An 18,684-nucleotide genomic window follows, 5' to 3' on the forward strand; every position below is an offset into this window, starting at 1 on the left:
GACAAACAAGTTTGTTTACATTTATGGGACATAATGCTGCCCGCTTCTTATTTACAATGTCACCTAAAAGTGAGAACAGGCATTTGCATGGCACTTTTGTAGCCGGCACTGCAAAGTATTTACGTGCCAGATATGCTAAACATTCGTATGCGCCTTCCTGCTTCGGCCACCATTCCAGAGGACATGCTTCCATGCTGATGATGCTCATTAAAAGAATAATGCGTTAATTAAATTTGTGACTCAACTCCTTAGGGGAGAATATTATATCTCTTGTTTTACCCGCGTTCTGCCATATATGTCATGTTATAGCAGTCTCTATAACCCTAACTCTAACCCAGCACGTTTGTTTTAAGAACACTTTCACTGCAGATATCACAAAACGCAAAGAAGGTACCAATGTGAGATATCTAAAGATAGCTACAGCACTCAACCCAAGGGATAAGAATCTGAAGTGCCTTCCAAAATCTGAGAGGGACGAGGTGTGGAGCATGTTTTCAGAAGTTTTAAAAGAGCAACACTACAATGTAGAAACTATAGAACCTGAACCACCAAAAAAGAAAATCAACCTTCTGCTGGTGGCATCTGAATTTGCGTTGGTCTGCACTGCTTTGGATCATTATCGAGCAGAACCCGTCATCGGCATGGACACATGTCCTCTGGAATGGTGGTTGAAGCATGAAGGGACACATGAATCTTTAGCGTATCTGACATGTAAATATCTTGCGACGCCGGCTATAACAGTGCCATGCGAACGCAGGTTCTCACTTTCAGGTGACATTGTAAACAAGAAGCGGGCAGCATTATCTCCTGCAAATGTAAACAAACTTGTTTGTCTGAGCGATTGGCTGAACAAGAAGTAGGACTGAGTGGACTTGTAGGCTCTAAAGTTTTATATTGTTTTATTTTTGAATGCAGTTTTTTTTACATAATTCTACATTTGTAAGTTAAACTTTCATGATAAAGAGATTGCACAACATTATTTGTATTAGGTGAATTGAAATATACTATTTCTTTTGTTTTTTACTGTGCAAATATTTGTAATAAAAATAATAATATAAAGTGAGCACTGTACACTTTGTATTCCATGTGGTAATTGAAATCAATATATTTGAAAATGTAGAAAACATCCAAAAATATTTAAATAAATTGTATTCAATAATTCTTTAACAGTGTGATTAATTGCGATTAATTTTTTTAATCGCTTGACAGCCCTATTATTCCTATTTCACAGATGAGGAAACAGAGGCACAAAGACGTGACCCCTGTCTCAGTGTATAGATCCTGTGGGTATGTCTGCACTTCAGTCTGAGGTGTGAGTATAGCTCAGGTAGGCACACTCACACAAGCTTTAATCTACCTAGCACAGCTAAAAACAGCAGTGAGGATGTGGCGGCACATACCCCAGCACGGACTAGCAAGGCAAGTACTTATCCAGGGTTCCAGGCAGGCTTGTGCAGCCCACACCACAGTCTGTGCTGCTACATCTCCAGTGCTATTTTTAGCCAGGCTAACTAGATCAAAGCTAGCACGGGTATACATGCCTAAACTGCAATCACACCTCCTGTTGCATGTAGAAATAATACCCTAAGTATACACTGAGCGGGTTTTTATTTAAATCTCTCACCACTGCTCTAGTACTCATACAGATCCAATGCCAGGATAGACAGGCTGCTGGTGTGTTTACCAATATGTTGTCTGCACCTGCTCACAACTGTGGAGATATTGACACATAAATGCAGCCAGCCCCTACTGCCCTCAGAGATAACCTTGGTTCTTGGGTTGATCTGCCATGGGTAAAGCAGACACTAAGAGAACATGAAGGCTGACAGTGTAAATCTAAGGCTTTCAACACAGAGGTTTTCTCCAATGCTATCACACAGCCGTGGTGGAAGAAAAGAGATAATTTTTCCCCTCAGCCATTGAGTCAGAACCAACAGAACTTTTCAGGGTAGTAAAATCACATCGTCCAACCAAATTGTGTCGCCCTGCCCTGGTAACCAGCACATGCGCTGAGGAACTGCCAACCTATTTCACAGAGCATATTACCCAATCCAGGAGGCAGAGCAACAGGAGCCACCCATCAAGCTCACGACTGGAAACATCTGTCACCTTTCCCTAGTCATTCACACAAGAGGCTCTGAAGAACTACAGGAAGTCTGACTCAATACTGGTAACTCAGACCCAACAAGCTAAAAAGGGCTGTCTCCAACTATGCCCATCCACTACCAATATCCAGGTCTCCCCCAGTCAGGTGCCAGGCTAGCACATGCGATTAGAAACAACACTAGTCATGCTGATGGATGACCTTCCACCGCCCATAATGGGAAAGCAGTGAGATGGCCAAGTTCCTTTCTCTCAGGCCATGAACTCAGAGCTGTAATGAGCAATTCTTCCTCACTTTACCAGATTGCTCACTATGTTGTGCTTCTATCACCACATCTTGACTGAACCACTAGGAAAAACTATGAAACTTAACAGTCAAATGTCCACACTACTCAGATGAATAGCTCAGCACAATAATTTCACTCACTTGCAAGACTGATACTCAACTATCTCAGCGCCTGGGTGAGATCAACCAGTAGATGAAAGGCAGCTGACTGATGCTAAAACTAAGCAAGGTGGAGGTGATGCCAGAGGGGAGAGGGAAACATTTTACAGAAATAATCACTACCGTGCTATCTCCCACCATTAAGGGAGTCTGTCTTCAGTCAAGTTGTTTCATTGGCTGGGCATTGCTTTCAGACTCCTCACTGTTTCTGGATGCTGAAATAGCTACTGCTGCCAAAAATGCTTTATTCCCTTTCTAGATAGCAAGAGGCTTTGTCCCTTACTGACCTGATCACTGTGACTTTTGTCACTCCCAGGTTGGCACACAGCAACTCCCTGTACTTGGAATGATTGCACCAGCCTTAAAACACTTCAGCTGGTCCAATATGCAGCAGCCCACCTCAAAAATGAATCTTGCTACTGTGAACATATTGTGTCCCACTCACAATCTTAGCTCCCCACAGAACACTGGGTACATTTTAAGATTTCTGCCTACACCCATAAGGCACTCCATGGCGTTAGATCAAGCTAGCTAAAACAACACCTCCTACTCAGGGACCACAGCCTCCTTCAATAGTTCCATCCCACAGGAACAACAAAAAGGTCAGCTTCAGCAGTTCATCTCATAACAGCAGAGGGGCCAAGCTTCCTCCACAACTGGCGCAAGGCCAAGGAATTCTCTTCCAGAGAAGCAACAATGACCGCAGACCTCATCACCTTCAGAGTTAAGCGAAAAACTAAATTCTCTAGCCCAATAGCTGAAGGAAGAAAAGGAAATGCTTTCACACACACTTAACATTCTAGTACCCTCTGATAATTCTAGTCTATGTTCAACTCTTGCTTTTATTCTGTTTTGGGTGGCACTCAGACACCACAGTGATAGAACCAGGTAAGAACCTAGACAAATAGAAGACAGACAGACAGACAGAAAGGGGGTTGGGAGCCTCCTCCCGCTGCAGAAGCCATAGGGCAAGTTCTTTCACAAGTTCTTAATTTAATGCCAGGGAGAATGTCCAGCAAACATAGTGGCCCGTGCACCATAATCCTAATGAGGCATGACTGATCTGCCAGTTGCAGAGTATGTGCAGTGCGCAGGCAGCTAGCTAGAACGTCTGATGCAATCAGCAACAGGTGTTAGATTGAGGCACATGCTGCTTCTGATCAAAGAAGCAAAGTGTGTACAAAAGTGCGTTCGTCTGGGCCACCTTGAGACCTCCCATCTCCAGCAAGAGAACGGCTTGTGCAGGATGCAAGACTAGCACCATATTTCTCATCTCTCATGCATGCCTGTCTAAGATAAAAGGACTGGATTTCACATGTCTAACCGGTGATCAATATCTCAGACTCTTTCCATATTCATGTGTGTACCATTCCCAACTTTTCTGTTTACTCACCTCCCAACCCAGTCCACAGCTAAACCATCAGGATTTACTATGTATCTCAGATTCAAGTCAACTTCCTTCACGGGATTGTTTCCACTGCCATCAAATGTGGGGAGATAAGCACGTTTGATGGATCCAAACTCAGAGCCATGTCCCAAAATGCTGTAGTATACAATACCTACAAAAAATTCACAGATCATTTTCATTGTGAAGTCATTTGAAATGTTTACTCATTTTTGGAAGATCCTACCCCTATTGAGATAACTATGGCATATGAGATACCAATTTAACATATTTCTATTTGTGTGAGAATCTCATGTTAGCACTCAATGAAAATGCAAAATATAGGAAAATTTGTACTAATTCTAAAATCATCAGTCTAAAATATATACTTTGGATAAGAGGTACAGCTGAAGTCATTAAAGATCCCATGCCACCTTTTGCAAGAGTCAGTGCCTTACCTCTGCTATCTATTTCATTGCATAGGATCTTGTGAGCCCATACAGGGGCTACACATGGCAGAGGGTGAGTTCAGCGGTAGGGTGGCATATGACAGAACATAAGGATTCACCAGCCTTTTCCCCCCTAGGGATGAGTGGTGGAGGAGAGACACATGAGTGCAGACTACTGCAGTCCTGAAGCCCTGCTGAGGTTTGAAGAGTGCAGGAACTAGCTGTGGCCAGCCCTGAAGTTGGGGGTGCCAGGGTGAGGGGCTTCTTGCACCCTTCTACGCTTGCACACACAGTAAGGGCCAGCCACAACCCTGCCATCAAAGTTACAATGTCCTTGGGTAAGAAATGAAAGGGACAGAAAGAGACAACAGAACAAACCAAAACTCACTGACTAGATGTAGTAAAAAAACTGACAGGGTGTGAGAGGAAAGGTATGAGGGAGGCGTATAGCTGAAGGACACATCCACTCCACCAGGACTGTTAACTAATCTAGTTTGATTGTAAATTTAAAAGGGAAATTAACCTCCAAAACTAACACTAGTTCTGAAACAAAGAATACATAGTTAAGTATGAAAGCTTCAAATATACTCACTCAGGCCTATCCCCTCAGGATCCCAGTCATAGTCTATAGCTTGGATGTGCTCCTGGTTATCAATGTAGTCAGAGTACTGCTGTGATGAGATATTGTATCTCCGAATACGCACATTGTCTGGCAGGAGTAACAATGGTGGGTTACCTGGAAAGCAACAATAGATTTTACTTCTCTGAATTCAACAGTACTCTCACAAGGGAAGCAGGTGAAAATTACCGATGGTCAAACCTAAATTAAAGGTTTAGAGGTTATGTTTGGATAAGAACCTGATAGAAAAAATACTTACTTGGACAATCATCTGAACTACCCAACCCTTTTGGGTCTGCAAAACTGGTGTCAGATCCTACAGTTGCTTACTGCTAGGCTTGGTATTAACTCCCATCACTAGTCCTGTTGACGTCAATGCACTCACCATAATAAGCACTAAGCCTAGTAGTAAGTGTTTGCAGGTTCAGGCCCTTGGACTGGAAACTTTTAAAACTGTTTTTTTAATAAGTTTTCTTACACCCCTTGGCTTTTCAGCTTTTAAAAATTCTTACTGCAAACAGGCTGGGTCTCTTGCTTCCTCTTTGTAAGGCTACGTTATTTAACTCAATACACCACAACTTCGTCATTTATCACTTAGCCTTTAAAAGCTCTGAGTATCTTTTTATATACAGCATAACCCCGCTTCAATCACCATATATTATTACTGTTTCATTGTCAGCCCTCCTTTCTGTTTTCTCCAGCTTTTTGTTTTTCATTTTCTGAACCAAATCAGAATCTACCTACTCAATGACTGTCACACTGACATTAACCTAAGAGACAGAACTAATGATTGGAGTTATAAATGAGCTGTTATAAATCCTCCTGTTTGTGTTCATCAGTCCATGAACAATAAACGGTGATCTGTCAGCAAACTGTCTTTGATTTGCACCACTTTAATACAACTGTCTTCTTCTAATACATTACTTAGATTACAAAAACTAAAGCCTTCGGGGGTGGGAGCTAATGGGCAGCTGCCTTTTGCTGATAACCACAACATAGACAGTCTTTTGTTTTCAGGAAATCTGGAGGAAGGGGAGAGGAGGGCAGGCACCCTCTAAATATTTTAGAGTATTTATCAAGTCAGATACCTGCAAGAAGTGGGTATTATTTTAATTCTTACAAATGGAAGCAGAGAGGGAGTATTTACATTCCTGCACAAAGATGTACGAGGTTACAAGGATGTATGTAAACCAGACAGAATCTAATGCTGCACAAGAAGATTTTTGTTTTTTCCCCAGTTATAACGGGGAAGCCTACATTCATTAAAGTTATAGCACAGGTGGCAATCAGTCAGGCTGTCAGTTAAACATACCATTGGCAGCACACTGTTTTCCCTGTTGATCACCCACAGACCTAAAGCCATCAGCACAAAAACATTCGTAACTTCCTTTGGAATTCTTACAGTCCTGGGGGCAGGTTCCAAAGATCTCACACTCATTGATATCTAAACACAAATGGAGAGAGAAAATATCTCAGGTTTAATTGTTTCCTTAGCTGAACTTAGTCACATTTATAATTTTGACATTCTGATTTGGGGCAACTAGTGGGGAGGAACACAAAGGGGGCACCAACCAAAGAGGGGCACATGGCCTCACGACGTGGCACCCCTCATGACTCCTCCCCACCCCACCCCCAGCCTGGGGCCCCCACGCTATCCCCATCCCGCCCCTCCCCCATCCCACATTACCTGGCGGAGGGGGGCTCTGTCCCGCTGCGCTGCACCGCGCCGGGCAGTGTCCCCTCAGGCAGGGTGGCCGGAGGCTGCCTGGGACTTGGGAGAGTGCTGCCGCCCCATCCCAGCACATTACCTGGCTGGGGGGAGCGGGGGGGCGCGGCGGGCTGCTGTACCGCACTGGGCAACATTCCCCGGCAGCATGGCCGGAAGAGTGTGAACAACCAGGACTCACTGTCAACTCCATCCCAAAAGAGGAAGCTGTGTGTGGCAGCTAGAAAAGTGTGGAGTGGCCCCAGCCCACCTACTCAAACAGATACACCCGAATCCTGGCGTAAATACAGGGGGACCTCTGCTCCTCCTCAGGGGAAGGGCCTTTGCTGCTGCTCTGGTGGGTGGAGAGAAAGGGGCCCCATGCCTCTGTCTCTGCCTCTCTGGGAAAGGACACCACCATTCCTACTCCAAGGGGTGGGGAAGGACTTCAGAGCAGGGGAAAGGCCATATGGGGATGAAGCCACAAGGGGCCCCATGTCAGGGTGTGCCTAGGGCCTTAGATTGCTCTAATCTGGCCTTGCACATGCCAAGATACCCAGGATGTGATGTGTTCTGCCCTGTAAAGGGATTCTAAAATGACATCACAGGTTCCCATGTTTATTTTGTCTCAGTCATTTCCAGATCCACTGTGCTTGCGTCACTAATGTTTGTTCTATCTGTCAGTCTGGGATCTGAGAGTCCAGCTAGGTTCTTTCCATGGAGCACATCGTCACCAGCATTAACGGTTCTGTGGGCCAAATGCTGCCCTCAGCAGCACTTCAGTGTACACCTGTGCAAACCCCACTTCTTAGAATTTAGTAAACAATTCTCTAGACTGAGCTGACAGACTAGACTCCAGGTCTCTCTCTCTTAGATGTGCCTGGTTCTATGTCACTAGCTAGAGTAAGAAGCAATACAAATTTATTTTCATCTCTAAAGCAAGCATATATTACACTAACTACACAGGGAACAGAGCTGTTAGGCAACAGTGTAGAACTGCACTGTAAGCAAGTTAGTGAATTTCTCAGAGCAGAAGCTTTGATTCTATTGTAAATATAGACAGTGGTAACTCAGATATGATCTAGCCTTAAGTCAATGGAAAGGCTCCCCTTTATTTCAATGCAGCTGGATCAAGCCATAAAGCTCTAATTCAGCAAATAAGAATGTGCTTACCTTTAAACATCTGAGTACTCCCATTAAAGTCAAGGGAGCTACTCACATGCTTAAAATTAAGCATAGGTTTAAGTTCTTTGCTGTACTGGGGCCTAAATTCTGAGAGAGAAAATATATTTCAGACACCAAATCTGTGTCAGAAAAGGTCCAGTGAAGTGCAAAAATCCTCTTTACATGCAATAATGAATAGTTACATCTAAATTGTACCAAAACTAAATTGAACATCTTTCATGGAGAAGATTAATAGAATATTGAAAATACCATCGCAGGAGTTCCGGTTCAGCTCACTGGCATTGTACCCTGGCCTACAGGAACAGATAAAGCCTCCTTCACTGAAGTTGGTACAGTTATGTTCACAGATATTTTCAGCACAAGTTCGTCCTGTTCCTGGGTCTGAAAAGAATGTAAGTCATTATAATTGGAAAAGCATAAATTATATTGAGAGCTACAATTTCCATTATTTTCTCTTATTTGCAAACAATTTTTAAATATTAAGTTGGCCTTTCTCCTTCTTTCCTCCTTGGAAAAAACTTTCAGCAGACATGAAGGTCTTTCAGGGATTTCCCTGGCCACGGTACTACTTACTAATGACGGGGAGGTCAGGAAACTCTCAGGCAGGATCATTTCTTTGTCTGTGAGTCCATGACATTGCCATATTGAATGACCTCATTACCCACCCAGCCTCACCCAGCACTAAAGGGAATGACATAAAATATCAGACACCAGTTCAAAGCAGCTGCAACTATTCCAGGGATTTGGATAGGTTGACAGCCCCACTACAACCATCACCTCCCTCCCATCTCACAACCAAAACAGAAAACTTGCTAAATTCCTTTTACATGTGATATAGACCTATGTCAGCTGTACCTTGGAATTAGGGTAGGCACTGATCCAGTAAGGCCTGATCCAACCTTTATTGAAGTCAATTTATTTATTTATAACTCCATTTGAGGGAGGGATAGCTCAGTGGTTTGAGCATTGGCCTGCTAAACCTAGGGCTGTGAGTTCAATCCTTGAGCGGGCCACTTAGGGATCTGGGGCAAAATCAGTACTTGGTTCTGCTGGTGAAGGCAGGGGGCTGGACTCGATGACCTTTCAAGGTCCCTTCCAGCTCTAGGAGATAGGATATCTCCATTTATTTAAATTTACTGTAGTGGCCTTTGGACCAGGCCTACATGGGGAGAAGGGACCACTGGTGCCAACTGGCAGAGGACACAAAGAGGATGCATGTGGTTTTACAGGGATCCCCTGGGTCAGGTATCTGCATAATAATTCACCAAAGAGTGGCTATGAGGGCTCTATTGAAAGCCAGCAGTCCGCTGTTGGTCATAATCACTGCAAAATGTATGCTCATATAATAACTAAAAGCTATATAATTACACTGGAAATTATGTTCCTAAAACCTTGAAGTTAAAGGCAGGTCACCAGGAGGTGACATGCCTTGACAGGTTCCTTTCAGGTAGGGGCTAGAAGACACGTATCTCTGTCTGGTCATGAGTGTATTGTGCATTGTACGTATCACAATGAAGACCTGTTTGTATTACTGAGCCTGATGTTAATCAAGAGATTATGAAATCACAAGAGAGGAAAGCTGCAGGAAAATACAAAAACAGCAGAGAGGTATCCTGTTTACGAATGAAGACAATGGATTTTGGAGGTATAACTGGGAGTCCTGAAGTGCACCTGGATCCTTCACCATGAAGACAAACTGTCAGCATGTTCTGTTTTATGAAAGGAGGGTCACAGCCAACCTGACTGGAAAACACTGCAAAGACTTTGGGTGAGCTAAACTTCATTAGATAGGAGAGTACCTTGTTATTTAAGTCTAGGCTCTATAACACGTTATGATTTTAATTTAGATGTAACTATTTGTTTCCAGTACTTTTACATGGTACTTCTCGCATCTCTAGTCTTTGTTAAAGAAACTTACACTTGTTTTCACTATAAACATATCTAATGTGCTGTGTGTAAATGAAGCAGTGATCTAAGGCGATACTGCTAAGCTGGGGTGCACTGCTTCCTTGGGGCCAGCAAATCTGAGACTACTGTGGGTGGCCAGAACAGGGTTGGATGCTACAGTGAGACACTGGGGGAAGGGCGGGGGGAGAATTGTGCCTATGACCAACCTACAGTGGGCCAGCAGAGCCTGCTAGGCTGAGAGGAGAGTGTTTGTGTTGCCTGTGGCTGGTGGAGTCAGGGAGCTGACCCATGGCAGGCACAGAGAAGGTTTCTTCACACTAAGAGCAGATGGTAGCAAGGCACCTTACAACCCTGGGTACCCCCGAGAAGTGTCACACGTGATATAGTACAGCAGCTGCTAAAACTGGTACTTTTGCCATTGCAATTAAAACCTATATAGCTAAACTGGTGAAGTACAACACATTTACAGAAATTACTCTGACACTTAGAAAAGACAGCAAGTAGATCTATAACATATAAGTAGAAACAATTAAATAGCAAATGTGTATTGACATAAGATGAGGAAGGATGCAGATTTATGCCCAAAATATTATTTCACTAACTCAGTTAACTGTTTATGTCCTACAACTATATATCAATGCTAATTACAATAATTATACACACATATCTTTATATACATATATATTATATATATATATACACACACACACACACACAGTGTCTTTGCATTCATATTTAAAATTTATACCTGCAATTAAAGTTAGACACCTTTTATTCCTATCACAAAACAAAAGATATTTGTCATCCTGATTAGGTTTATAGCACTACTTAGTGTTATTTATTCTCACTCTGCTTAATGCTGATGTTTGAAGCTGGAAAGGATCCAAACGCCATCAGTTTGGTTTAAGTTCATGTCTGCCCATGAACAGTACAGGGCTGAATGCCAGCAAAATGTCTGATTTTCACCATTTCACATCCTTTTTATATTTTTACATTTTCATCAGGTCACATAATTATTTTCCACTACTCAAAGCCCACTAGGATGGATGTGAAATAGAGATGCAAGCCACCTCAGAAAAGACCATGCTAGCAGTTTGAGAGTTATTTGTGATATGCGACCATACTAGGTTTTAATCCCCAGTGCATCATTTGGCACATTTTCACTTGAAGCCATAAACATCTGACAAACTGAAATCACAAGTGCATACTCAAATTAGGAATCTAAGATGTCTGTCTATTGCAGTCAAAATGCTTTATTCGGGTGGACTCCTCTAGGATCTCTCTGCACTCCCTATCACTCAAAGTTTACTCATTGCAGTGACTCTCCTGATTGGGTCTCTGTCATCTTGTGAAAAACTGTTAACAACACTGATGACTGGAGGTGACTTCAATCTGAGCACTGGCCAATAGGGTGCTGGTGTGAGATGAGTTGTTCACTTTCTCCAGAGACAGGTACCGAGCTGGTGTAAATCATCCTAGCTCTATTGACTTCCAAGGAGCTAAGACAATTTATGGCAGTTCAGGGTCTGCTCTAACTTCCACAGCATATCCCATTTTAGAACAAGACCAAATTGCTTCTTGTGAAGCACAAGACTCTTAGCCTAAACTTGCACAGTTCAGGACACTGAGCTTCTTAGTTTGCAAATGACAATGTTTTGGAAAGATATGCAGAGTATGATAAGATAACAGGAGCAGAGAGCAGTTCCAAGTGATTATATTTTAGCTCTAGTCAATACTATATGTTTATTATTTCCGTTTCAAAAACTGTTTTTATTTCAATTCTACTGATTACTACTACACCGTGTAACGATGACATTGTTACTTACTGCAGCCTATTTCATCAAAATGGTCTCCACAATCATCATAATTGTCACATACGTAATGTAGAGGAATGCAGTTTCCATTACCACATTTGAATTCTTCAGCCATACAAGGTCTTGGGGTAGGTTCTCTACCTACAATTCAAAAGACACACACTACTGTCACCTACGTAGCCTCCCAACATCCACAAGTTAGGCATTATTCCTTTCACAGAGGAGGGAAGTGAGGCACAGAGAGGTTTAATAACTTGATCACGTGAGTCAGGAAGTCTGTGGCATAGTTGGGAATAGAACCCAGGTCTGCCAATTTCCAGTCCTGTGCCTCAACTCAAAAACCAGACTTCCTCCTTCTACAGTGATACAAGGGCTATTTCATAAACACTTTTTGTTACATATTTTCTACTCAACAGTGGATTCAACTTCTTACTTTGGCAGAGCTATTTAATATCTTTTATCTCTATATTTTATACTTTAACTCGAGTCTTTGATATTTTAGTTTAGTTGAGACCATTCTAGCATATACAACATGCTATTACAATTACATGACATTGGGTAATTTAAAAAGTCAGTAAATAATAAATATTCTTAAGCTTGGAGGCAAATTCTGCTATGAAATGTGCACATGCAAGTCCCATTGAGTCAATGGGTACTGTGAATATATCTGGGAGCAGAACTTTGCACTGTATAATAAAGATATATAATAGAATTTATCTATTATTACAGGTGCTAATTCCCGAATGCTATAACTGATTCTTCGTCCAGAGCCCCAGTGAAATCAGTGTGGCTCCATGTGAGTGCAGGGCTCTACCCATGCAGAACTCGTTGCAGCATCAGGGCCTAAACACTTAATATCCCCATAAGTATTATTCAGGACCCAATATTGTTGAGACATGCATAACAATGGTAAGAATTCAGAGACAACCGTGTTCAAAACAACTTCAAGAACATTTGCCACCCTGACCATTATTGAATTGCCAATTCTTTCTTCTTCATTATTTTAAATAGACTATACCATAAAAATATAATTTGATAATTTTTTTCAGACTATACTGATTTGTCAGCATGCTTATGGCACACGGTGGGCATACTGTTGCTGGGGGCGGGGCTGTTACACATTAAACCTATACTTGCATCTATATGCTGCAAATATTCTGTGTTATAATAACCACAGTTCAAATCATTTCCCGCTGAACATTAGTTTTAAAATATTTGTTTCATTTTGTCATTCAATGTGGGTGTTTTTTATTATTATTAAACATTACAAATACTGTACATTGATGGAAGTCTGAGTCTAGGATTACTAGAAAATGTATCTACTGATTACTGAATAAAATTGGCTGTGCATGTGTAAACGTACAGTGCTCCTCTTTCTCATCGCTTCCATCTCCACAGTCATCCCCCTGGTTGCACAGCTCGTGACTGTAGATACAGCGATTATTTTCACAACGGAAACGGAATGGTGGTTCACAGGGAATATCCACTGAAATGAAATAGATCAAATAAGCAAGTATGATGCAAACACTTATTGCATACAATCCATCAAATCAATACGTCACTTTTTTCGGCTACCATGTGCCTCTATTTTAAAAAGCACTAGTCTTCCAGGCCAAAAGTAAACATATTCTTCAGTCAGGGCATTGAATTAGGTTTGTTTAAAGATAACCTAAAATCTGTGTTTATGACATAGTGATAAGCAACTTTCTTGAAAAAGGTAGTGTGTATCCCAGACAGCAAACATTCACCACTACTGCAGGGAATATAATGCAGTAGTTACCATGCTAGTTTGTGCTCTATAGCTTTCTAGACAACAGCAGAAATCATTTAATGAAAAGCCCACCCAATTTATAAATGCAGTTGTCGTGGCTGCCTCAACTGTATGTAACGTATGTTTTTCATAGGTATTGGTCAAAATTTCCAAACTTGAGTGCCTAAGGTTAGGACCCATCATCCATATTTAAGGACATGCCCTGACTCTAATGGGAGTTGAGGATGCTCAGCACCATTGAAAATCACTAAATTTCAGTTAAGGGTCCTAATTTTAGGCACCCAATTTTGAAAATGCTGACTGGTATTCACATTGCTAATTGCTACAGGGATTGTCTCTCATCATTTGACTTCTCCCCTCTTTTACAGATGCATATTTAGATGCCTGCAAAGCAATGAATGAGCTACAAAATCACAAGAGAGAGTATGAAGTGAATTTAAAGATGCTTCATGTGAAACAACACTTTCTCGGTGGCTCTCTTTACCAAAACCCATGAGAAACTCCAGTCAAAAGAACGTATTTATGATTTAGCTCTTACTTCTGTACCACTAATGATTGTAATTATATAGTTTTACTAATGGAGTCAACATTGTTCATTTTTATTTAATTTTTCTCTCTTACAGCAAAGGTGAAGTTCTTCATCAGAGTCATCTCCACAGTCATTGTCACCATCACATTTCCAATATGGCTGGATACAGACATGGTTTTTACACTCAAACAACATAGGTGGACAGTATGTACCATTAGGATAGCGTGTTGCTGGTGAAAAGAAATTTAATTTTTAGTATAAACAAGTTAGCTTGGTCTGAAATAATATTCAGGCATTTCCTCGGTCATTATTTCTTCTGCACCCTCTTCTCTACAGGAGAAGAGGGATAAAAGGTTTGCAGGAATAGCAGACTGCAAGGACTGAGGGCCACTGGTTAACTATGTTGATTAATTTAGATTAAGATTTTACAAAGCTAAATAGTACACTAAAATTACTGCCAGAGACCTCAGAACCACAATACGGTGGTGTGAGTTTTACTGGCACTGTTTGCATTTATCACAGGCAATCCATTAATATAATCTACACAAATTTCATACCAGCACCCCCAATGAATGGTCAGGGAATTAACCAGATAATTAATTATTAATTTATTCACATTTATAAAGTGTCCATCCAATTATGCTGATCCTATACAAAATTTGAAAATAACACAACTCACAAGATCAAGAGACCATACATGGAACTCCCCCTCCTTCACCTCACACACACAACCACCCTCCAAATCATTTCCTTTTCATCAACTTCTACAGCCCATCAGTTGCTTTCTAAGCAATTTTCTTTCCCTTTTTCTGAACTAAAAACAGGGAAAATATGTGATTTACAGCATGCCACAAAGGATGTCTAATCCAGCCTCTGTTGGACCAAATATGCTGGGAAATAAACTCCAGAATATAGGACCCATCACTGAAAATGTCCTGATTCTTCCCCTTCCCACTTAATCCAGGGTTTCTAGTTCAACTGCCTGGAAGGATGATCACAACTGCTATGACAGCAACCTGAGAAGAACGGCATTATCCCAGGTACCAAGGCCCCAGACCATTTGGGCTCTATAGATGAAAACCAGCACCTTAAACTTCACCTGGGAATCATCTAGCAGCCAGTATAGCTCTATCAATGCACAGGTGTGAAATGTCCCCTAAAAAACACTGCTTAATGAGGAAGCAGTCACAGTCTGCATGAGCTGCAACTCCCAAATGGTCTTAAAATGTAGCCCAGTGTAGAGATCAGGGCCACAATCCAGACTGGAGATGACAAACAGGAAAATACTTTGTTTCCCTTGTTTCATTGATAGTGGGGGGGAAGGGAAGAGGAATGAGACCATCTAAGGCCCTGCGCACATTATAAAATCAGCCACATTAGCCTGTTACAGTATCGTAGGCCTTGAAATGTTTAAAAAGCCGTTCTGTCTTGCAGTGTAGCTGGGACAGAACAAAATCCACACACTGTGCTAGACCATCCTTGCAAAGAGCAGGGCTTCTTGGGCATCACTCTCTCCAGCAGGTTTATTCTTTTAATCTATTTATAATTTGCCAGTAGAATACCTGAGAATCCATTAGTATATTAAAAAATAGTTTACTGTATTGCATTTTTTCCTGAATTATTACTGAAGTCATTTGAGTGGCAGATGTTCAATACCACTCAGGATTTTGTCTATTGTATTAAACAGACAATAAAGAGTAAGTTTCTGTAAAATTAAAGTGTGTCTTATGTGCTGTTCTTCCCCCATAAATTCCCACCACATGCTTTAAACTCACGACAAGTTGCTTCATCAGAGAAATCAAGACAGTCTGCACTTCCATCACATCTGAAGCGTTCTGCAACACAATGCCCACTGCTACATTGGAAATATCCAGGATGACATGTCCTCAACTCTAAAAAGATTCCAAAATGATTAGTAAAATGTCTTCATGTGAAAAACAAGATCAAAGTGGATATTTTTCATGTACAGAAGATACCATTAAAACCTGGGCATTCACCATCCACACTATCTAAATGTACCATAGTATTTGTGGCATATCCTGATCCAAATAAAGGTAAATAATATAGTGCAGTAAAGGTTGCTTCACTAATGCTCCTTGATGTAAAATATGGTTTTGCAGAATGATTTCAAACTTGCACAAACCTTAGTTTCTAATATGATGAAATGACACCCAAAAGTCAATACGCACCACAGTCACGTTCATCTGAATTGTCTTCACAGTCATCATCATGGTCACAAACCCACCGAGAAGGAATGCAGCGCAAATTATCACAACGGTATTCACTTTCCGTGCATTCGCGAGGGCCTTCAATTTAAAAGACAAGTGCAAAGAACATGTGAAGTCACTCAACTGTAACTCTAAATATCCAAGCCTGTCTCATTAAAATAGGCAAAATGATTGCAGGGTGAGATGTGAGACAATCATTAAAATGGCAAGTTCATATTTCTGCATACAGATTATGTGATATTAAACACTTCATGTCTCTCTAGAGTGCCGTGGGTTAACTCATCTCAAGCTTTGTTTTGTTACATTACCCAAGAGTGATTTTTATCTTGAGGAAATTACATCTCCTAATCAGAAAATAATAAATTCAGTTTGGGCTTGATCCTGCACTCTTTACTGAGGGAAATGTTTTTACACACACACACACACACACACACACACACACACACACACACACACACACACACGAACGTGCAGGATTGAGCCCTTAAACTCTAGTGGAAATCAGGACTAATACTTTCACATACATTATAACATTCTTCTTGATAACTGGATTTACTACCATTTATTTCTGTACAATACAGAGGTTATTCTTAACACAGCATTCCAAATGGCTCAGCAGCAATAATACAGACTACACAGTGGAACAACTGAACTCTTGCAATTAAGAACAACATGCCCCATTTTCAAAAGAAATAGGAGGCTATAAATGAAAAGCAAGGAATACTAAAATATCATGAGAGTGGAGTGACAACTCACTGCAGTTGTTCTCATCAGACCCATCTCCACAGTCATTATCTCCATCACACTTCCAGCGCAGCGGGATGCACCGGTGATTATCACAGCGGAAATCTCCCAAAGGATTGCAAGTCATCTCCTCTGCAAAGCACACAATTTGTCACCAAGACAATAAACCAGCATACATTAGCATACTCTTGAATATGCTTTGGACAGGGTAGAGAGATGCGTAGAGTAGGATAGGATGCTTTGGATAGGGTAGAGTTCCATACCATAAACTGGGTCAAGTAATTTAGGGGAAGAGCAGTTAGGAAACATCCCATCAAGTAATGATATAGGATTGGGAGGGGAATGCTCAGGAAGAGACTTTGCGCTTTCACAGTAATTTTCTGGACATATCCATTTTCTAGAAAGGGAGAATGCTACTCCCAACACAAGGATTGCAGAGTCAGGGAGTCCTAAAACAACCACCCTATATCCTACTTGTGCAGAAACAACAATTCTACTGTCCCTCAGAAGAGGAAAGTATAAAACAACCAGCATCGATAGAAACAAATATTAGCTGGAGAATAAATGATTTGGTGGAAGAAAAATGGTCAGGCTCTGTGTATATGGGTATGTATCTGATGACTCTCAGAGTGGCGACACTTTTACTGACAAACAGCCAGAGCTGAAAGCCATATGGCACACTATAGGCCAGACTGCCACATCCTGTTTTTCCCTGGGTTATTCTGATGTAGATATTGTGAACTTATGGCCTGCAAACTTAGTTTGTAGCATTTTAAAAGGTCTCAAAACAACTCTTGCAGCATCATAAATCCTCAACACTGGTGATTTTGGTAAAGTGTATCCCCAATTGAGAGTTGGAAGTAGTTTTGAAAATATCCAAAAAGAAAACTGAATTACAGCTTTCATATGAAGAAGAGTTCAGTGTAAGCTCAAAAGTTTGTCTCTCTCACCAAACAGAAGTTGGTCCAATAAAAGATATTACCTCACCCACCTTGTCTCAATAACATCCAGAGACCAACACAGCTACAACAACACAGCTTTCATGTGTGTTCCTACATGTAAGATTTGGGAGCAAGGAAATATATTTTCCTCTGTTTTATTCAGTAATAAGCAGAGAATCAACGTTCAATAATAAATAGTACAATAAAAATAGTACATAATCTAGCTTTCAGGGGTTACAGCATGTGAGTTACACAATGACCTATACTGAATTGTTGTCCACAGAATTTTCCTCCATGCAAATGGATATCAATGAAATGAACTGATAGAAAATGAAAGCAGTACAAGCATACGAATTATCACTGAGAAGACTTCCATGAGGGTTTTATAGCATGGAGGAATATTCGCAGCATAATGTCATTTCAGAAAAAAGCTTTTCCCTACACTTACCACAGCCTTGTTCATCACTGTTGTCTCTGCAGTCATCATACCCATTGCATACTGCCCACAGTGGAATACAGCGGTAATTGGTTCTACAGCTGAATTCTGTGTGGTTATCACACCGATAGGCAGGACCCACTAAAACACAAGAGAGAGTTGTCAAAGAACATTGTATTACTTCTGTATGCTCATGACTTAAACATCTGATTTCTGTTTTACGGTGCACTACTTCCATTAAAAGGAGTCAACGATTGAAGAAAAAAAAAATCTGTCAGGTCATATAGCCCATCTCCCTGCTGGTGCACAATGGAGTCCTATTATACAGTTACCAGCATTTTGTCCACTCTATTTTTATGCTAAGTGACTGGGTATCCACCACTTTGCGTGGGCAATTATTCCAATTAGCCACCATCAGGAAGT

At 41.2% G+C, this 18,684-nt stretch overlaps 1 protein-coding gene across 1 annotated transcript in view; it reads right to left on the reverse strand.

Moving 5' to 3' along the window:
* Window positions 1-18,684, reverse strand: part of LRP2 (LDL receptor related protein 2) — a 174,718-nt gene that overhangs the window by 22,078 nt on the left and 133,956 nt on the right. The window contains exons 58-68 of the mRNA XM_065412898.1: window positions 18,274-18,402; window positions 16,897-17,016; window positions 16,102-16,218; window positions 15,688-15,804; window positions 14,005-14,142; window positions 12,976-13,098; window positions 11,625-11,753; window positions 8,140-8,271; window positions 6,313-6,444; window positions 4,974-5,117; window positions 3,942-4,107 (exon numbers count right to left, since the gene is read on the reverse strand). Coding sequence (XP_065268970.1) covers window positions 3,942-4,107; window positions 4,974-5,117; window positions 6,313-6,444; window positions 8,140-8,271; window positions 11,625-11,753; window positions 12,976-13,098; window positions 14,005-14,142; window positions 15,688-15,804; window positions 16,102-16,218; window positions 16,897-17,016; window positions 18,274-18,402 — 1,447 coding nt within the window. The remainder of the gene's footprint in view (window positions 1-3,941; window positions 4,108-4,973; window positions 5,118-6,312; window positions 6,445-8,139; window positions 8,272-11,624; window positions 11,754-12,975; window positions 13,099-14,004; window positions 14,143-15,687; window positions 15,805-16,101; window positions 16,219-16,896; window positions 17,017-18,273; window positions 18,403-18,684) is intronic.

Source organism: Emys orbicularis, chromosome 11 (assembly GCF_028017835.1).
Source record: "Emys orbicularis isolate rEmyOrb1 chromosome 11, rEmyOrb1.hap1, whole genome shotgun sequence".
Classification (NCBI taxonomy): Eukaryota; Metazoa; Chordata; order Testudines; family Emydidae; genus Emys; species Emys orbicularis.